General features: G+C 41.9%; 1 protein-coding gene across 6 annotated transcripts in view; it reads right to left on the bottom strand.

Moving 5' to 3' along the window:
- SYNE2 (spectrin repeat containing nuclear envelope protein 2) overlaps nt 1-21766 on the bottom strand; it is a 287326-nt gene that overhangs the window by 101757 nt on the left and 163803 nt on the right. For all 6 annotated transcript variants that reach the window (XM_053673375.1, XM_053673368.1, XM_053673369.1 and 3 more), the window contains exons 52-61: nt 21344-21612; nt 20005-20173; nt 16869-17024; nt 14159-14299; nt 12312-12494; nt 11413-11550; nt 7333-7518; nt 5300-5422; nt 3689-3871; nt 1096-1227 (exon numbers count right to left, since the gene is read on the bottom strand). In XM_053673375.1, the coding sequence (XP_053529350.1) occupies nt 1096-1227; nt 3689-3871; nt 5300-5422; nt 7333-7518; nt 11413-11550; nt 12312-12494; nt 14159-14299; nt 16869-17024; nt 20005-20173; nt 21344-21612 (1680 nt within the window). The remainder of the gene's footprint in view (nt 1-1095; nt 1228-3688; nt 3872-5299; nt 5423-7332; nt 7519-11412; nt 11551-12311; nt 12495-14158; nt 14300-16868; nt 17025-20004; nt 20174-21343; nt 21613-21766) is intronic.

Genomic DNA, 21766 nt, shown 5'->3' with positions numbered 1-21766 from the left:
CACAGCTCAGCGGATCAAACGCAGAAGCAGACGAGAATCCAGCTGTCACCCTGGCAAGCTGAACGTTATACAGAGATTTGCAAAAATGTAAAACAGTGTCGCTCTTCTCACTACATGTTCTTCTGGGAAAATGTAATTTCTTCCACAAAACTCTGTTATTTCTATTAACATGCAATGGGTTTATGGTTGTTATTTCCAAATAACTAAACAAATAGTTTTACATTTCTGGGTTTTAATTTCTATACTGGTAGATACAACTCATAAATTAAAGCTCTTTGGCTGGGGGGGGGAGTCCTCAAACTTTGAATGTAAAGGGCTATTTGACATTTTCACAATGACAAGTCTTTATTATGAAGTCTGCCTACTGAGCCCATTTCTTCACAGCTGTGTCACCCTGAGTCCCTCTGCACTTCACACTTGAGGTTAAGTGACTTGCCCTAGGTTCACAGAGCAGGCAGCACAACCTGGCTTCAAATACAACAGCAATCACCTGCCTGCGTGAACGTGAGGGCAGGAACAAAGCAGCTCTGCAATCCCTGCCATGCAATCAGCGTTTTTTTTTAAGTTTCTAAAGAAGTTCTGATTCAAAAACAAAAACCGAATGAAACCCTGGCAGTAGAGGGTTAACAGGCAAACCTCTGTAACTGGGCCCACCCGACACTGTAGATTATGTTTCACATGGAAATACTACTTCGTATATGGAACTCCTAGTATACGGAACTTCATTATAGCAGCACCCACGGCCGTTCCCTCCGAAGGCCGGCCCCCACTGCATGACCCCTCTCCCAGACAGCCAGCCAGAAAGTCATGTGGTCCAAATATCCTGGGTTACATCAGCTTTTTTGGCACCAGAGCAAATTCTCACCAATGTGCAACAATCTGAGGATAAAGGACATTGAAAGGCCTTCCATTATAATTATTTTCACCTATTTTGTGAAATAGGAATGGAAAGAGAATACACACATAAAATACTTTCAATTGGAAGACAAGCGTAGAAAACAGACTATACTGTTACAAAGGCTTCTAGACACCAACGGCTTGGTACATGATTGTTGCGTGAACTGCCGGGTTGCAGAGTGAATGGCAGAAACGTACCTGCACTTGTGGCAAGTGGGCAGCTTGTTGCGGTGACACATCTTCACGGGACAGCTCAGCTGAATAATTACTTAAGATCTGCTTCAAATCTTCTATTTCCGCATCGCATTCATTGGTCTGTTTTATGACTATCTAAAAAATACCCCCCCAAAAGAAGAATTTTTGTCATATCTAAGGAACAGATCAATGGGCTACTTCCAGTGTCTAGTCCCATCACAACCTCCAGTCCATTACAGCAAATATGCACCTAAACGGATCTCAGCAGGAAATGGTAGTCTAATGTCGAGGATAACACCTGCAAAGGAGCTTATTCTGGGAAGCATTTAATGACAGGTTAAAGTAAAGTTGCTAAGTTTTATAAAATTACTGATATGTTATATATGTCATCTGAGGACATCTTTTTTTCATTGCTTTTAGAGAGAGGAAGGGAGAGAGGAATGATGTGAGAGAGAAACATCAATTGGTTGCCTCCTGTGTGCACTTGGACCTGAGATTAGACCTACAACCTAGGTACGTATTCTGACCAGGAATCGAACCCATGACCCTTCAGTTATAGGACAACACTCCTCCCAACTGAGCCACACTGGTCAGGGCACATAAGCCATTTAAATACATTTTCCATGTATAGCTTTCCACATAGAAAGTTGGCATTCCTGAGTCAGAGTGGAAGAAGCATGTAATTTGAGATATGACAAATTCGCCCATTCCAGCCACATCCTCACCTGGTATCCACTGGCTCAGTAATGTACATTTTATGAGTAAAAGGTTGAGGGTTCGAGAGCAGTCTGAGTTGGCAGAATAAGGCAAAACTGACCAGAACAATGCCTGGAGTCTCATGTTAAGCGAGCAGTAGAGCTCGAAGCTGTCTGTGGACTAAACGACACGATCAAAGTACGATGAAATACAGAAACGAATTTCAAAAGCACGTCTAGCTATTTCCTTGCTATGATTCACAATGAAGCAAAATGCCTTTTAAACTCCAAAGCTCCTGGCCAGCACAGTTCTTCCATGCATTTTGTTTAATATTTAACCACACTTTTAGCTGCAGGCTGGAAATGAATAACTACGTTCGTTGCACACACCTGTTCCCCAGCCTCTATAACGAGCAACATCCCATGACTTGCCCCAAAAGTAATTTGTCTTGTTTTCTGCAATGAGGGCACTTCTAATATCTAAAGTAGGAATTAAAATAAATGTACCGTATTCTAATCCTTTTCATTACCACTGGCTTACTTAGCTTTGAATTATATGAGATGGCACCTGATTTCCACCAACATAGTAAGATGGAAAATTTTAGTGGTGCAGTTTGATACCTAATTTGGCACAAAATAAATTTTGTCTTCTACTTCCCCCTCCTATTCATCTTGTGAAGAAGTCACTTTCGAGCATAGTTAGGGCTGTTCCTGACAGGAGACCAAGGAGCAGAAAAAGATTAAAAATAATAGATCAAATTTTGTATCTTTCTCTTTTCTTCTCTTCAGATAATTCAAAAACAGTACGTTGAGTACCAGATCCTTTTTCTCCCTGTGGCTGCTAGGAAATGACATCAGCAGATCAGTGGCCAGGTCCTGGGATTAGGACTCAAACCAGAGATCACAGTGTCCTCGAATCTTAGGAGAACACAGTGGCCACTAAAATGTGAATAAAATTTAAGGGGGAGAAATAGTTTTCTTCCTACAATCAGGTGGTAGTTGGGAAAAAAGGAAAATAAACCTTTCCTCCCACCCTGACCCATCTAATCAGGAAACACAGGCAAAGGGGGATTCTAACAAGAGCTGAAAAAAGTCTGTGGAATTTCAGGGTCTTTAGGAACCTTCTGTTCTTGTGAGGGGCTGTTGATCTAGGAACAGAGACCAAAGTGAAATGCAATTTCTATCTGATAATGATGGCTGTCTTGAGACTGGGATCAAACAAAATGAAAAGAAAATGGAGAGAGACGGAAAGAGGTCAAACATTAGAGGAAAGAGACGCTGATATGGAGAACACCACCCGGAATCTAAAAACCCAAATACTATTCCATTAGTACACAAATGAATCTCAACACAAGTTAATTCGGTGTTCTTTTAGCAAGTTGTCTACCTCCTGACACTAGTCTCCTTATAGGTAAAAATAAGATGGGAAAGTGTCCACTTTCCTGTACCAAATACTTGAGAACAAAATGAGACGATGAACAGGAAAGTCACTAAGATGCAAAAAGAAATTATCATGGGAATGAATACTGTCTGAGTCCACGGGCCCCATGAGACCACAAACGCCCTGTTCAAGTTCGAGCCTCTTCCCTCACATTGGACCCACGCAGGTCTTCCACGACTGGAGAATCAAGCAAGACAGACGGTATGCTTCAAAGTCTATAACCAGAACAAGGGTAAAAATGGAGAAAACTAACTTTAGCCCCATTTAAACAAGAAGACACACCCCTGTATCAAATGCCACTTCCTGGGTAACAGCACTGGAAGAAACCAAAAAGAATCAACATGGGCTGCACCTTCCTGTCATGCGAACTTGACCTACCCAACCAGCAAAAGTGAAAACAAAACCAGCCTTCCCCGAGTGTTTTCATCCAGTCGGTTGGCTGTCATCAGAAACTACTCACCTTTAACAACTCATTTTGCTCATGAGTCACATTTTCCAAAAGTTTTATATCTTGTAGAAGCTGATTTGTCCGCTGAAACACAGGCAGAGGTTTCAGTCCTGTCTGGGGTAAACTCAGTTCCACTTGGTAAGACAGTATTTCGGCAATGGTTTTCTTCATAGGGTGTATATTTTCAAGTATGACCTTAATTATATCAGATATGCACAGTTCATAAGTGAAGAAAAAAAGGGACAATGTTAAATCTAATTATTCAAAATTGTAAGTGTATAATTTCATCTTTAATCTACGGTTTTGATTTTTAAAACATTTCCTTAGCTCGGAGTGAAAAATATTATTTTATCACTTGTGATCTGGTTATTAAAGTTCTCAGGGAAGAATGAACGTCTGGGGCAAGAGTAGCCTCCCAGCACTAATGATGCACTTGGACGACCCTTGCCTTCCTTCTCCCCTCCTCCCACCCTGGAACTGTTGTGTTGCACTGTGTGTTTTCACCAGGCAGTGAGCCGTGGGACCAGCAAGTAGTGCACCTACTCCAGTGGCGACCGCACCCAGCGCAGGCCTAGGTTCTCAGAAGACGCTGAGTGAATTGAACAGAACTGTCCTGTCGAGTTTTGTAAGTCCCAAAGGTATAATTACTTTGCTTCAATGACATCTGATGCACAGAAACCTGGATTTACACGATCAATTATGAGAAGAGCTTATTCACTTTACTATTCATATGTATCATTGCATTGAATCCTCACAACTACCCTGGGAGGTAGGTATCAGAACTTCCACGTCATAGGTAAGGAAAGTGGATACACAGCAGTTAGAAGAAAGACCAAGGTCAGGTGAGAAAAGCAGGGCTGAGATGAGAACCCAGGCTGCCTGACCCCAGAGCACATGGTCCTAACCACTAGACGGATTCAACATCTGTGTTCTACTTAGTGCTACGGGCTCTACATGCATTATAACAGTCCAACATAATCACTGCAACACCAATGTGCAGATACAAAATGTTAACCCATAGCTCCAAGTCACAGAGCCAGGAAGCAGCTTGGCTGGGGCTGGGACTCAGTTCTCCTGCTTTAGAGCCCAAAACTCTTAAACTATTCAACAACTAAATTTGACTTAAAAGCAAAACTTCTACACTTTGAAGTTTCTGGAGGGAATTAAATGAAAAAATTACTTATAGGAAAATTATCTTTATATAAATAATGCTATGTAATTTAAAACATGATACAGACATTCATATCTCTTTCAGCTTTTTTTTAATCCTTACCCAAACAAACCCAAGAATGTGTTTGTTGGATTTTAGAGAGAGAGGAAGGGAGACAGAGACAGACAGACAGAGAGACAGACAGACACAGGTTGCCTCCGGGACGTGCCCTGACCGGAGCTCAAATCCACAACCTAGACGTGTGCCCTGATCAGGAATTGAAACCACAACCTCTTGGAGGGATGACACTCCAACACACTGAGCCACCTGGCCTGGGACGTATCTCTTTCGATTTTATTGTGCTATTATTCTAGCAAGACTAAATACTTTTTATTATATCATATTATTATATATCTAAAAATAAACATAATAAATATTATGAGAAAATACTTTAAACAATGATCTGGGCTTACCTCCCCATGCTTAAGTTGCTCTTCAGGTGAAAAATCAAATATTTCTTTAGATAATAGGATAGCTTTAATTTTTGAAACCCTTTTCTCCATTGATTTTACTTCAGTTTCAACAGCAACCACATCCTGGAGTTTCAGGGGGAAAAAAACTCATGCAGTATAAGCTGTGTACATCTATAAGACACAATTTATTGCCATTCATTCTATTCTAACATTTAACCAAAATATGTTCGCCACTTCTACACCTCTTAAAGACTAAACAAGTGCTATTCAGATACTGTTGATTATTTTCCATAAAAAATGCAATTCTATTATTAGCACACCACAATACAAAGCACTGCCTACACACTATTGAGTTAAAGGTCCTCATAAAGCCACTTTTCAATTACTTACACTCTGAGAACAAAGGTACAGATGATTCTTGACTTATGATAAGGTTACATTCTGACAAACCCATTGTAAATTGAAAATATCGTTAGGTCAAAAATGCGTTTAGAACACCTAACCTACTAAACATCACAGCTGAGCCTTATATGTGCTCAGAACACCTGCATGAGCCTACAGCTGGGCAAAATCATCCGACACAATGAATACACTCAGGCACTGACTGTTTACCCTGAGGACAGTGTAGCCAATGGGAAGGGTTGTCATTGCTTCTGTCCAGCACCGCAAGAGAGTAACTTACCTCATGTTGCTAGCTGGAAAAAGATCAAAATTCAAAACTTGAAATATGGTTTCTACTGAATGCATTTCACTTTCTCACCATCATAAAATCAAAAGACTCTTAAGTGAAACCATTGTAAGTTGGGGACCATCTGTAGTATACATCTGAATTGATTTTTAAGTAAAGTCTCAATGATCTGCAAACTCTTTAGATTTATCTTTGGAATGTGTTTAAACACTTGAATACAAGTGAGTCTCACATTTTAAAAATTCCCACCGCTGTAAGTAAAATGATAAAGTTGCCCTTGGGAAAGAAAGGAACACATAAGGGGCTGGAAAATGGACAGGATTTTCCTGCCGATGGCTTGTTGCCATTTGAAAAGTCGTTCCTTTATAACTTCAACTAATTTAAACAACAGATCATTTGTGCAGTGGTTATTCTCTTATTGACATTAACCTCTAGAGCCTGGACAAGAACCTTAAGGTGAAATGCTTGCAGCATGTGCTCAAAATCCCCCTGGTGAGGTCCACTCACACTGTGAGGGGACTTGGAGCCTCTAGCTGTAGCTCTCCAGGCAGACACACTGTAGCAATACAGAGGCACAGCTAATAATGAAGGGGACAGAAAAAACTACATAGAAATAGACTAACGGTTTCAAATTACAGCAGTTTGGACCCTTCAACAGAGGACAAACAGAGCAATCAGCAAAAGCAGTGAGTACAGTCAGTGACTTTACAGTGATGTATTCTGACTGTAAGGAAAAGTTCAATCATGTTGAAATCATTTTCTGCACCTTATATTGAAAAAAGGTATATAAACGTACACAATGTATTTTAAGATATTTTTCATCAAAAATTGTAGAAGCATTTAAAAACTTTGGAATAGGCATCATTAACCAAGAATATCTAACAATTACTATTCCTCGAAGTTATGTAAGTGTGGTATAGGGAATGGAACTGAGGAGCGAAAGGTAAATAAGACTAAATAAAGACAGGGGTACCTGCCTTTGACATGGCACTCCATCCTTCATTAAACACCACACATGGTTCAAGTCAAAATAAAACACTAAAAAACCCAGTGGCCAGCATGCCCCACCCCTCAGAAAGTATTGCTGTTGGTGAAGACTTGGGAGGTTACGTTTTAACTCCCTCTCTGCTGATCAGGGCCTTTAAATCCACAGTATCTCCTCTCTGACAGAGACAACACTGAGCTCATTTATTTGGTCAGGATTCTTCCCTTTGAACATAAATGAAAAAAATAAAAAGTACCAGATCAACGTGTCTTCATAAAATTAGTTAGCAGGATGACTCTAATTTGCTAAATGAAATATACATTAAAAATGAGAAACCACATCTTTACAGTGCCCGCTTACATCAGCCAGGTGCTGGAGCTGGGGGAGGCTTTGCACGATGCTCTGCTGCAGAGCCGCTACTTGACGACTTAACTCTTGTATGGACTGTGCTAAGTCGTCTGTTTCAAAGATCACCGACAAGTCTTCCAGAGCCGTGAAAATTGAATGTAAACGATTATGTTTCTGCTCCGAATCTTCCAAAGCCATCTACATAATGAGAAACAAGGGGGGGCGGGGGAGAAACGTTAAGATACTGAAAACTGACAAAAATCTAAATCCAAGAAAATTTATATTTGTCTCAACATATCAAACTCCTGGTTATTTCCAGTTTCATAATAAAATGCTGAACACTATTGTTGATGGTAGTGGATGACTTCAGCGTGTCTAACGATTCTTTTTAATCTTCATCTGAGAATGTGTTTATTCATTTTAGAGGTGGGTGGGGGTTGAGAGAGAAAGAGGGAGGAACATCAGATGTGAGGCAGAAACACTGACCAGATGCCTCCCATATGTGCCCCGGCCGGGGACTAAACCCAAAACCTAGCTATGTGCCTTGCCTGGGAATTGAACCAGCAACCCTTTGGTGTTGATGCTCCAACACCAAAGGGAAGATGCTCCAACCAAGTAAACCACCCAGCCAGCGCCAGAGTGTCTACCGATTCTGGTGGGCTTGCAACACCCATTTTGAACCACACAATCCCGCTCCTCTACGGTCATTAATAGGACCGGGAACAGCGAACCTGTAGTCCTTCCCTCTGGAATTTGAATTGGGGCTGAGTGACCTCTAATAAAATATGGCAGAAGCAATGTATTGTAATTTCCGAGGTTAGATTATCAAAGTCTGTTTCTGTCTTAGGAGCTCTCTCATTTTCTTTAAGATTGTTTACGGAGAGAGAAACCAGCTGCCATGAGGCAGCCTTGCGTGTATAGGTGGCTCTTCCGAGGCCTGCCAACAACCCTGTGAACGAGCTGGATGTGCGTCCTGCTGCCTCCCTCACCCAAAGTGAGCCTTCAGAGCAGACCACAGCCTTGGCCAACACCTTGCCTGCATTCTCATGAGAGCCCCTGGGCCAGAGGCACTCTGCTAGGCCCTGCCTGGATTCCAGACCCACACGGACCATTAGGTAATAAATGTTTGTTGTTTTAAGCTGCTAACTTCTAGAATAACATGTTAGTCACATAACAATAGATATGCAGACCAAAACTTGAACAACCAACCACATGCCCATTAATCAGTGAAGGGCTAAACATATTACATATTTACATTAACAGAATACTATTCAGCGATCAAAAGAATAAACTACCTATAAACCTAACAACCTAGATGAATCTCGAAAACATGATGCTCAGTAAAAGAAGTCAGGTACAAAAGACTATATACTATATGATGCCATTTATAGAATACTGTACAAAAGGCAAAACTGTATTCACAGAAAGCGAGGAGTACATGCTTTACTAGGGCTGGAGATGGGGCAGGGGACTGACCGCAAAGGAGTGGGAGGAAGCGTGGGGTGACGGGAATGTCCTCCGGATCAGCAGTGGCTACACAGCTGTATGCCGTTACCAAAACTCATCTAAAAATCTCTTCTACCTGTACTGTGTGCAAATTACACTGCAATGAAGCTGAATGAAAAATAAGTTGTTTTCCTCTCTCACAGTGAAATTTACGTTTCCATGATTCTTAATTACAATAGCAGTTTTTGGTTATAAACAGCACCTGTATGTTATAAAAACCTATTTTAACTAATACTATCCAGGTAGAAGGTTCTAATGCAATTAAAGCAAATGTTTAAAGCTTAGTCGAGAGTTCTGATACCTTTAAAAGTCATTGTAAAAATCATTCTTGGTAGTGCTAGAAAAATGCAAAAGGGTATCCTAAAAGTAAGACGACTGTTTTTAAAAATAAAATGGGGTATTCACATACAAACAGTTATTTGAGACCTACTTTCTATTGGGGATTTATTAGGATACAGTCTGTGGGAAATCAGCCTGTGCCTCCCTTGTAGAGTCCTACTCAGCTCTGGCTCAGAAAGGCCAGGAAGTGAGAGATACTTCCACACTTTCAGTCAGTAGGTAGCAAAGTCCAATTGCTATTGCCTGAGTTGACTCTTATACAGTGTTTTTAAAAAAATATGATAAGCATTTGAGGGAGAAGGCATTATTTCTCTCCTCTGTCTTTACAAACTCCTTAAAATAATGAAAAATACAGGCGATTTAAAATAAAGGGGGATGTGGAAAGTCAACCCAAGCAGTGGGGGCAGAAATCACAGACTAGGGGAGGAAAAGAAACAAATGGGTAAAAATGTAACACCTTTCTGCCAGCACATCTCAAAAACTGGGCGGGGTACAAAGTCGGATGTTCACTTAGGAACACACTGAGCTACTCTAAGGACATAAAAAGGAGCTGGATCAACTTTGAGCTCTGATTACTCTAAAAATTGTTACAGAATAAACCTTTTCCTATGAGATTTGTACTGGTGGCTAAGTAATATGAGAGAAGTGAAATATGCCTTCATAATACAACTTAATCCAACAGTTGGCACCAGGAAGATCTCGGGCAGTCATGGTCTCGAGTAAGAAAACACTTTCGTTTGTCTTTGCAAGCTAGCATGGAGGCATGGGGCACCTGCAGAGTGTCCGGGGGCCGGGGGGGTGTATAGGAAGTTCGGAATTATGGCACGGCAGAATGGGAAGGAACCATGGATTAGTTTTTTTTTAATGCTGTGTAACTAATTACCACACTTAGCAGTTTAAAATAAACAGAACGGTATTATTCTCATAGGTTCCATGGCTCAAGAGTCCAGGAACAGGTTAGATGGGTCTTCTGCTCAGGACGCCGCACGGCTGCAATCGGGCGCCATCTGGAGCGTGGGTTTCTCTTCCAGGTTCACGCAGGATGCTGGCAGGGATCAGCTGCAGGGCTGAGATGCCAGTTTTCCTGCTGACTACGGACTCGGGGTCACTCTCAGCTTCCCGAGGCCGCCCTGGGCTCCTGGCCCCACTGCCCTCTCATCATATGGCAGCTTACTCTCCAAGCCGGCGGGAGAATCTCTCTGCAGTCTGCTTCTAGGAGACTGGACAACCATGACTGATCCCGTACTCACGGGAATGGCCACCCCGTTACCTTAGCAGTACGGTGATGAAACCTAATCAATGGAGAGCTGTCTCATCACACACCCATATTTCCGCCCACACTCAGGGGAGGAGATTATACAGGTCGTGTACATCAGGGGACAAAAACATTGGGAGCCACCTTAGAATTGTGCCAACCCAAACCATCACCATTCAGTGCAACATTCTTACTTCACTGATCGGGGAAACCGAGGCCCGTGGAGGACACAGTAACCTACCCCGAGTCGGGTAATGCAGGGGTCCCCAACCTGTTGGGAGCCAGGCCGCACTGTAGGAGGTGAGCAGTGGGAGAACGAGCAAAGCTTCATCGGTATTTACAGCTGCTCCCCATGGCTCACATTAAGGCCTGAGCTCTGCCTCCTGTCAGACCAGTGGTGGCATCAGATTCTCATAGGAGCACAAACCCTGCTGTGAACTGTGTGTGGGAGGGGCCTTGGTTGTGTGCTCCTTATGAGAATCCCATGCCTGATGACGTCAGGTGGAGCTGAGGTGGTGGTGCTAGGGCTGAGGAGCGGCTGCAAGTACGGATTACCATTTGCAGAGAGGACTGACTGCACAGAGACCATAATAATTCAACCGCCTGCAGACTCATATCAAAGCCCTATCAGTGAGTGGCAAGTGACCATTAAGCTGCACCTGGTGGCAGGCTAAAAAGCCATCCCCTGCCAACCCCCTCCTGGGTCTGTGGAAAAATTGTTTTCCATGAAACTGGTCCCTGGTGCCAAAAAGGTTGGTACCTACTACCGCTGACATAGTAGATGCCAGGACAGAAAGAACAAGATCCTGGTCTCCAAAGTCCCTGTCTACAGCCTGCCACCCTTCCAATCGTCCTTCTGCCATTTGGCACAGTTGAAGACACGGTGGTTTTTCAGGGGGAAAAAAAAGGTGGGGGAAGCACCATGACGGTTAGCTAAGCCACTGATCTATGCAGATTCTGTGACTCCCAGGAAGCGTGGAAAGAACCCTTACCTGAAGGGTGCTCGCATGGAGACTCAGGGCCTTGGAAGACTCATAGTCGGCAGGGTTGGCCAGCAAACGACTGGTATTTTCTATCCAAGCCTCGGTGCTCTTCACAAGATCATGATATTCCTCCATCTTCACTGTGGCCTGTGACAGAGAGGCGGTAACAAACTCAGTCTGACTGATGCCTCCTATTGACTTGAATGAAGAATTCGAGGCTGGCAGTCAGTGGTCTGTCAGCCTAGCAGGGCTCCATACTCCAAGGCTGGGGCCACTTGCCCCCCGCCCCCTACCCTCCAGTTCTGACCCTTCCAACTGTAAAGACTCCAGACCACAGCTGGAAAGGACTTAAAAAATTCCACCCCAAAGGCAGGGGCCTCAGCAAGGGTTCTGAGTTAGCCTTGCAACTAGTCTGGTCCCCACAGTATGCGCCATTCTGAAAACTGGACTTGTATTTTGTCCTCCTGTCCAGGGCCTTGTCCTAGGCTATCCCAGTTCCTCTGAGACTAGGGTCCTGCCTCATGCTTGTTTGGTCAAATATATAACACCGGCCACCCACCCACGACCCCTGCTTAGAGGGGAAAAGGAGGTGTCTGGTTCCGAATGACATTCTTCCTTGTCACCCTGGCACCCTCCCTGAACTCCCGAGATGGCCTGCTGCAAGTGCTGTGCTGGGCCTAAGTCTCAGATACCTGCCCCTGCCTGCCCAGTTAGACTTCCCGTCTGGCCCTTCAGTGACATCTGTCCCTTGGGTGCCCACCTGAACCTATTGTGTGGCTCTAGCTTCAAATCCTAAAATTGGCAGTCAGAGGGAAACTGGATACCTCTGACTATATATTCTTATTTGTTTTAGACGGATCTCAACACCACGACACACTATATGCCATCATCACATGTTACCACCGCACCTTATTTAACTGGGAGGTTCTCAGTTCTGCTCTCTGGGATACTTGCTGATACTTCTGGAAAGGAACCATCAAGTTATCCATCCATTCTTGAGCCTGTCCTGGATCCCCTTCAACAATGTCCTGCACTTCGGAATCCAGCTCATTGAGCTTGGAATGCCAGAGGTCCAGCTCGTCCCACATTTTCTGGACAAGGAAATCACAAGTCAATTTAGATGCAGGTGTCATGGTGTATTGTGGTAATTCCTGGTGTTCGCATGCTATTTGCACGGTAAATGCTACCAAAACACCCCCACAGGCAGCTATTCATGTATGCCCAGCAATCACTGGTGACCTATCTGAGGTCTCTCAACTCTCACTATATTCGTCTCAGTATGAATTAGCTGCAGGAGAGCCAGAAGACCTGGGCATTAGCAGAGATGAGGGTGACAAACAAGGTCGACACAACCCTCATCTTCCAAGAGTGTTAATGTTATATTGAAAAAAGGCTTCAGTTAATATCTAAACCTATTTAGATGAGCACATACATGTACTTTCGAAAAGGCAATTTTTATCAAGTACAAAAATGAAACCAATAAAAAGAATGTGTCTGCTCGAACTCAGGATCAATGCAGCGGCCACACATTCTAGCCACATGTAATAGTAGCAACTGCTTTGGATTCAGTGACCTGACAGGCTGGGTTCAGACCTGGACTTGGCTTCCCAGAGGACATTTCAAAGGTAAAAAATTTAATTCTTACTTAATATTTGCTTAAGGACATAATTTCTAGAAATGGGAAAATCTTATTGCTTAAATTAGATTCCTCTATTTATTAAGAGTCCAAGATTTTGTCCAATGGTGAACCATATTCTGACCTATTTTTAAAAGTCTCCATTCACATTAGAAAATTTCCTCTAAATGTAGATTAGAATAAGAATGCTCTCTAGTCCTGAGCAGTGTGGCTCAGTTGGTTGGCTGTCAGCTCACAAAGCGAATGGTCGCCAGTTCGATCCCCAGTCAGAGCGCACACCTGAGTTGCAGGATCGGTCCTCGCCTGACCTGGGTGCATGTAAGAGGCAGCTGATCTATGTTTCTCTCTCACATCAATGTTTCTCTCCCTCTCTTTCTACCTCCCTTCCCCTCTCTCTAAAAATAAATATAATACAAAAATAAAATCTTTAAAAAACTGCTCTCTATATGTAGAGTTTACCTGGGAGTTAAGAGGGGAAATATGTTTATGTACTGTTTTACCTAAGACTTTATTTCTTAAGACATTTTACCAGGAAAAAAAATTGGAATTTCTATTTTCCTGTTCCCCCTTGCAGTCTAAAGAAAAGTTGCCAATACTATTCATATTCTATTGAAATACTTTTCAATGTTACTGCACTTTTATTTTTCAATTACAGTTGACAGACAATCCTACTGAAATGTTTTTATTCCAATGAGTTTTATAAATGTTCTGTATTTTAATCCCCAATATTATTTCACTTTAGAAAACCAAAGGTTCTAAGAAATGCTCAAAACAGCAACATGTTAGCCTTTGTTTTATATATATATTACATTTATGTATGTATAATATTTTTGCATAGTCTTATAAAGATAAGATCTTCACTCTCCTTTATTTGTGAAAAGGCCAGTTCACAATCATAGGCTCTCAGGGGGTGGGTATACTTTCACCAGGAAGAAACTGAGAACAATTCTCAAATGCAACCTTGTCCACCAAGCTGGTCAGGTGACACTCTCAGTGAGGGTGGCCCGTGGAGCTGGGTTGGCATCTCTGTAGTTCGGATTAACCCAGAGAGCACACCCTGTGATGACAGATGGGCAGGCACAATACCAAAGGCTGAAGGAAGCAAAAGGAGGATGTTACCTTTTGAATTTCTTGAGCTTTCTCGATACTTTCGCTTTTCTGCTGCAACATCTTTTCAACATTATGAAGCCCGTTGTTAATTTCATCTATTTTTCTACTCATTGCATATGATGGTGAACTTTTCAAGACTTCACTGCTAATCTGTTACAAGGGGAGAAAGACAGATTTTGGTTTAGAGATGTTCCTTGCACTCTAGTCACAGGTTCCAATGATAAAAGAGTTAGTCCCACTGTTATGTGCTTTTGTTATACAAATTGTTTAAGGGTCCCCCGAAAAATTTCAAACCATACTGGCTAATGTGTTAACGAGAGGGTACATCAGCAGGCTAGGAGCCGGCAGCTGTGCGGACCCAAGCTGTTAAGTCCAACCTAAAGACAGGAAACAAACCTGACAAACACAAATCTGCTGAATGCAATCCACAGCATATACTTACAGATACGTGCCACACTGGGCACAACAATTGAGTGGACTCTCCGGAACACGCCCCAGTGGAGCAGATGACATGAAAGAATCCCTGAGAGTAAACTATTCATTACACAGTCTCTCCATTTTTTTATGAGGAAATCCTCTATAAAGAACTGTTTTCAATAAAATCAAATTTCTTCTCAAGCTGACTTAAAAAACTGTAACTCCTGTGTTAATATTCATTAGGGTAAAATAACCCCAAGAACATTCAAAGCTTAGTTTTCTCTGTGGGAATGTTTCTGGTGTGTTTTCACAGCGATCAGAAACCTAGCTGCTGAACAGTGTCAATTTTTATCCATATGATTTCCTTAAAAAAATCACTTGGGCCCTGGCTGGTGTGGCTCTGTGGATTGAGTCCTGGCCTGTGAAACAAAGGGTCGCCAGTTCAATTCCCAGTCAGGGCACATGCCTGGGTTGCAGGCCAGGTCCCCAGTCCAGGGTGTGCCAGAGGCAACCACACATTGATGTTTCTCTTCCTCCCTTTCTCCCTCCCTTTCCCTCTGTCTAAAAAGAAATAAATAAAATATTTTTAAAAAATTACTTGGATTAGGAAAGATACATAAATGTTGAGTGTGTCACTTTTCAAATGTCTGATTAGTTCATGTTCTTTTTTCCCCCCTCTTTTGGCTATGTTGATAAGGTTTTCTTCCGGCAGCCACTAAATAACTAAATAATACTTTATGCTTTTGTATCATCCTTTAACTTTTTCAAAAACTACTATATCTGTATAACCACTGAGACTAGAACATTCCAATAAAAATAGTAAGCAGATGCAGAAACTAAACAGAGCTAAGTGACTTGGTTAAATTAAGGTCACATGTCAAGGAGACCGTTGAACTTGCCCCAAGAAGCCCCAAGTTGCCAGACTCCAGAATCCAGAGTCCATGCTCTTTTCACATCAAGCTGTTGATACTTTCATAAAATGTTTCTATTTCACAGACCACACCATATCACAGGCAAGACTTTTAGGAAAAAAATAATCCCACACTGGGTTTTTTGTTGCTGTATAGCTTTCTGTTCCTATGTAACAAATTTCCGCAAAATGAAGTTTTCTGATCTTTTGGGCAGCTGTTCTGGCAAAGACGGACACCATTTAGGAACATTAGGAGAGGTCGGGATTTAAGAAAATCACGCTGCTATCTGAATTACACAGAACCGTACTACCTCTGTCGCCTAAAACCTTTAGACACACCCCACAATAAAAACCCGTTGCTTTTTGTTACAAATACGTAAGCTACAGTTGGAAATTTCAACCTTAAGTTCAAAAGGCAGGTTTTGATTACTAATTCACTTTGTTAGGGATTTCCAGATGAAGCATTCACAAGAACAAATTTAGTTTCTCTCAAAACATTTAGTTAAAAAAAAACATTTAGTATTATCTTAAAATCAATAGGACTTGATTCTTGAGAAAGTACCTGATAACAGAGTTTACTGCATGTTAAATCAACAACAAAAGTTCTTATATATATCAGGAGTTTATAAAATGTTTACATAGGTTAGATTTTTCCTAAGAAATCTGCATAGAAGTTAACTAGATTCGAGATCTTATTTCTGTGTGTGTACTTACTATCTATTTTATTTACTAAGTTAGAGACATTCTAGGCTTTAAAAAGCAATACAAAAATCTTTCTGTGGGTGCTAAACAGAACAGAATTTTGTTCTGTTGGATTTGGGCTGCCTTTTTACAATCCAGCAGCACTGCCTTGCTTAACTCCTGAGCCTGTACTATGAAACACTTCCCACTCGCTCTTCTAAACTGGACTTTCGCGTGTAAAGATTTGTCCAGCTACGATTTATGAGAATTGTGCTACCACCATCATTAGAAAGGCACTGTGTGTTACGTGATGTGTAAAATTTTTATTCTTATTGCTGTTGGTTGCTATTTCAAAATGTACAAGGAGAGTGTGTTTTAAAACAAAGCATTTTCCATGCCCATAACTTTAAAGTGAGTGTCCAGTTTTTTAAAAAAAAAAGGTGAAAGGTAATACTTAACTATGTTTAAATGCCAGAGAAGAAAAGCTAAACATCTTGACAACTGAAAATAAACAGATCACCTAATTTCTGTGTTTGACGTCACTTATTCGGAGCAATTGCACCTCAGTATTCAATACACAAAATTATCACTTAACTAAACTGTATAAAAGTTATAGTTGAAATCAGGGTGAATAAAAACATGATACTAAATATTTTCTTTATATTCATTCAACTCCACGAATAGCAACACTAACGCAAACAACATTGTTACCTTTTCTTCTACGGCTTCCACAGCTCTCCTGCATTCCTCCACCTGGGACTCAATGTCTGCAGGAACTATGGTGTACATTTCGGAATACTTGATTCGGAGTTTTTCCATAATATTCCCAAACGTTAGCTTCCCTTTCTTAAAACTGCTTTGAAGCTCCTGAAAACATCAAGAGAGTTTCAGTACTCCCAGGATGGGGGAAGAGTTTAACTCTGAAAATAAAAGCGGCTTTCCAGCACATCCTTATGGTTTAAATGGACAGATTTTGCATGACAAAACCTCACTGTTGATACAAGCTGATTAAGCCCGAGAGATACTCCTTTTGGTCAGATGATGCTTTCTAATTTGTAAGAATTAAACTTGATATCTCTTCCCAGTGTCAAACCATTGTCCTGAACAGACATTACAACATCTCTTGCTTCTAAAGTACCTCTAGGATTTAACTGTATCTCAGTGGCAGCCTCCATCTAAAAAGCTGCAAGTAGCAAAAAGTTTCAAAGAAGTTGTTTTTTTGTTATTAACTTGTTGCCATTTCTGTTTCTTCCGACATTATCATCACAATTCAAGGCCACTAAAAGCCCTTACGCTTGAAGCAGAAGTGTCTGCTTTCATGTAATTAGACAGCCCAGCAGAGCTCAACTTCTTTCAAACAGGAGAGTTCCAGTTCCAGGCAAAGAATGCGGGTTTCAGCAGATAAAAGAAACCTGAACAAACAGTCCATTGGTTGTGGCCTAGAAACAGAATCTGATCTAGGTTCTCCTGCACTAATTATAAAGGAGAAACTCATTTGTTTGGGAAGGTTTCCCAAAGATCAAGTGGAAAAATACTTCTTGACTTCGCTCTGGCGTTTTGAGGCTTGTTTGTTTTTAGAGAAGCCCTACAGCAGCCTTGTTTGAGTTAATGGGTTGAGTGAGTCACGGCACTGAAGAATGATTACAATTTCGAATGACTTCATGATGTGTCACTGTTTTCCTTTTCTTAATCCGCAACAGAAAGAATCTAGATAAGGGAAAGTTAGAGAACAAAGCCAGGCAGACAAAGCTGGGGTTTGAGGTACAGTGTCACCCTGGTGTATCTAGACCTGGTCTGGGGACACAGGGCTTCACTCAAAGCTGCACACAGATGACTTCCCCTAGAAGACTGATTCCATGAGGGACAGGACATTTCCCTTCTCAACACTGACAACCAATTCTGATTAACAACAACATGCAAGTTGTGAATAAACATGCAAATATGATTTTTGCCTGTTACCACTGGACCTGAATAAGAGACATCCAGGAAAAAAAAAAAAGAGTTCCTAAACGATGCTGTGATATTGTGATATAATATACACACTTGGTCATCACTGGTTTCTGATACAGCTTCTGAAATGCTTGACATGACCTAAATGTAGTGAGAGGAGCATCTTTTGTCATTTATTTTTCAACCAAAACCTGAGTTTATGCAAATGAGATGACTCTTGGGATGCCCCAATAACTATGTTATAGCTTGGAATAGGGGATGGTTGCCAGAAGAACCAACCACTTGCGGCCACGAAGAAACGTCACTTCCTTCATCAGGAAGTTTCTTCTTTCCTTTTCATTCAAAGGGGCCTTGTCCAGCCCAGAAGCACCCTGACTCACCCCTTCCCTCTCCTGTGCACTTCTTTAATCATTAAGCTTGCAGGGCACTGAGGCTCTGGTCAGCGTCAGATAATCTCAGGAACAAATTCTCAGGTCTGTTCACCACAGAGACAGAGTCTCAGTCAAACTGGAGGTAATGTCTAGGCCACAGCTGTGTTTCATCTCTCGACCCAGAAAAGTGGACCAACCCCACTAACCACATGCTTGCAAAACCAGACAGGGCAATGCTGTGCCATCAGGGCCAGATGCACTGATCAACTCCCCCCTGCCCTAGTGCTGACCAATCAGCAGAGACCACAACCCCAAACAGGGCCCTAACTCCCTCAGTCACCATGATGCAAGATTTCCCCCTATATAACCATCCTCTAGAAACTATCAGGGAGCCAGGTCTGAGAGCAATGCTCCCCTGTGAGTTGCACCATTTCCTTAACTAATCTTTACTTGCATTGCTGCAAACTCCTGTTCACGTTTGACTGGGCTTTGGTGCGTGCAGGGAACTGAACCCCTTTAGTTTGGCAACAGTTGAAATGAAATTTCTGCTCCACTTCCCATCCACTAGGAAAGGGAGAGTTCATCTCCAATGAGGAGTAACTTACCCAATCGACCAATCATGCCCATGTAATGGAACCCCCATAAAAAGCCCTAACTGCCAAGGTTTGGAGAGCTTTGGAGTTGGCAAACACATGGAGCTGCTGGGAAGAGTGATACACCCAGTAGTGAGGTCTTGGAGGCTCCACACCCCCCCCGCCATACCGTGCCCTGTGCATCTCTTCCCTTTGGCTGTTCTTGAGTTCTATCCTGTATAATAAATCAATACCAGTAAGCAAAGTGCTTTCCAGACTTCTGTGTAATCTATTCTAACAAATTACTGAACCTGAGGAGGGGGTCATGAGAAGCCTTAGCTAACATAGAGGCTGTCGGTCAGATGTACCAGAGACCTGGGGCTTGCCATTTGGTGTTTGAAGCGAGAGCAGTCTTGTGGGACTGAGCCCTTAAGCTGTGGGGTCTGTGCTAACTCCTGGAAGAAGCCAGTGTCAGGAGTGAATTGAACTGCAGGACACCTGATTGGAGTACTTGGAGTTGGAGAATAGGTTGGTGTGGTGTGTATGCATTACGGGTGAGGTGGGGGAACCGACACTTTTGCTGTCAGAAGTGTTGTAAGTAAAAGTTCCACACTTCCGGATGTAAGACATTACACCCTACTAATGTGAATTATCTAACATGTTATTCAAAAATGGTCTAAGGCCCTTGTTCACCAAACACAGGTAAAATGTGGTCAAAAAAGGGCTGCTTGGTCCAGACTGGCCTACTTCCCAAGCTGGTCTCAACCCTGCTCTCTGCTTTCCAGCCACACTGATATTCTGTGGCTGTGCCCGCACCATGCCACAGGGCCTTTGCACGTGCTTTCCTCTCTCCTCTGCTCCACTCTTGTTACTGAGTTCTCTCCGTCCCGAGTACTCTGCATTCAAGACTACAAACCTATACCAGCCACCTTTGCAAGTTCATTTCTGACTTACCTGAAACTGTTCTGCTTTTTCTAGGTCATCTTGTAGTTCCATATTTTGGAAAGAAGTTGTGATCTGTTGAAATAAATTCTTCAAAGCAATGATTTCTTCTGTGAAAGAATGTCTCTCTTGGATTTCATTCAGCACCAATTCCTTATTTTTTTGAGCTTTCTGAAAAAGCCTAAAACATAGCATCGAAATAAAATTGTTCCTCTAGCCTGCTCATCTGTGAAATAGTTTTATTTCAACAACTAACAAGATGTTGACATAGCTCGCAAAAGATTTTTTTGCTGAGAGAAAAGTACCTGTTTCAGTGATTTATATACTGAATATATAAGCATATATCAAACTCTATCACTTAATCAAAAACCTCTCTAAAACTTTAATTCTCAAAATACCCTCTTTTCCCACTTTATACAACACTTGCCATCTCTATCCTCTTATGTGTAATCTGAGTTCAACTGAACTCGACTTTGAGGTGTGAATGAGGCATGGGCTGGTTCTGGGAAGGGACACCGTGCCTGCCTTTTTATCTCGGCCGACCCCATGTGCTGTGAAGGTATGCACCCCATTGGCAGGGCAGTTGAAGTGGCTAAATCCTTCCTGAGAGCTATTAATTAGGTAAGTATCTCAAGCTGTAATTTACTAGGCACTTTGACTCAATGACTCTGCCTCTCAGCATTTTTTTAATGAATTAATTACAGATGCAGACAGAGAACATGGCATAAAAACCCTCGCTGCAGTGCTTTATAAAAGTAAAAACAATACATATGACTTAAAGGTTGTGTATTAGGGGACTTGTTGAATAAGGTACCGCATATCCACATGATGAAAAACCACGCGGCTATGTTTCAGAGAACGTCCATGGCAGAGACAAACAAACATGATATGCTGATAAATGATTTAGCAGAACACCAAACAGTATAGTGCTAGGCTCACAATTCGCTTATAATTATAGTTAAGAAAGATGAAAAAAAAGTGACTGGCAACAGTTGTTGCCGAGTGGTAAGATTAAAGGTGGGTTTTATATTAATCTTTATAATGTCCCACAGCCTCTAAACTTCATATAATAAATATGTATGACTAAATTTTTAAAAAAACAGCAATCAGAAAAACAAATGAAGTGGTGCACTCATCCTCAGTAATACCAAGATGAAAAACAGGTGCTTGTTTTAATTATCGTTATCAATTCTTTCCACCCCTTTTGATTGCTGTGTTGATTCAACTCAATTCTGTCATATCATTTGTTATTATCCTACAATATTTTACATTATTGAAATTCAGTATTTTCTAAATCTTAAACCTGAAACTGTCAAACACGTTTCCTTAATAGTTTTTCATGAAATCTTACTTATGGCATCGTTCCTGCATGGACGTAACCTCTAGCAACACCGCCGGCACAGTCTGCCCCGCGCCTGCGCAGTCCGGAGCGCTCTGGATGCTTTTGATGCGCTGAAGGAGCAAGGTCAGCGACAGCTGCTGCTTCTCCACGTTCTCTTCATATTGGCTTAAACAGTCTGCTAGCTCAGAGAGTTCTGCCGCGGTGGCTGCCTCTTTTGTTTTGGGAATTTCAGGGAGTTCTTCCTGAAGATTATCTAAAATAATTGCTTCTCGTTCAACCTAATTCAAGAAACAAAAAGAGAGACCTAAAATAAGCAAAATACGGTCTTACCATTTCAGGGCTGAAAAACATACCTTAATGTTTGTATTCTGGTTTTCAAAGGGCTCTGAATGCCATGACCTACTTCAAAGTTAGTATTTGTCTTTTTACAGC

Source organism: Artibeus jamaicensis, unplaced genomic scaffold (genome assembly GCF_021234435.1).
Source record: "Artibeus jamaicensis isolate MK-2021 breed Jamaican fruit bat unplaced genomic scaffold, CSHL_Jam_final contig_851, whole genome shotgun sequence".
Taxonomy (NCBI): domain Eukaryota; kingdom Metazoa; phylum Chordata; class Mammalia; order Chiroptera; family Phyllostomidae; genus Artibeus; species Artibeus jamaicensis.
Note: the sequence above shows the minus strand (reverse complement) of the source record. Positions and strands in the feature narration are given on the sequence as shown.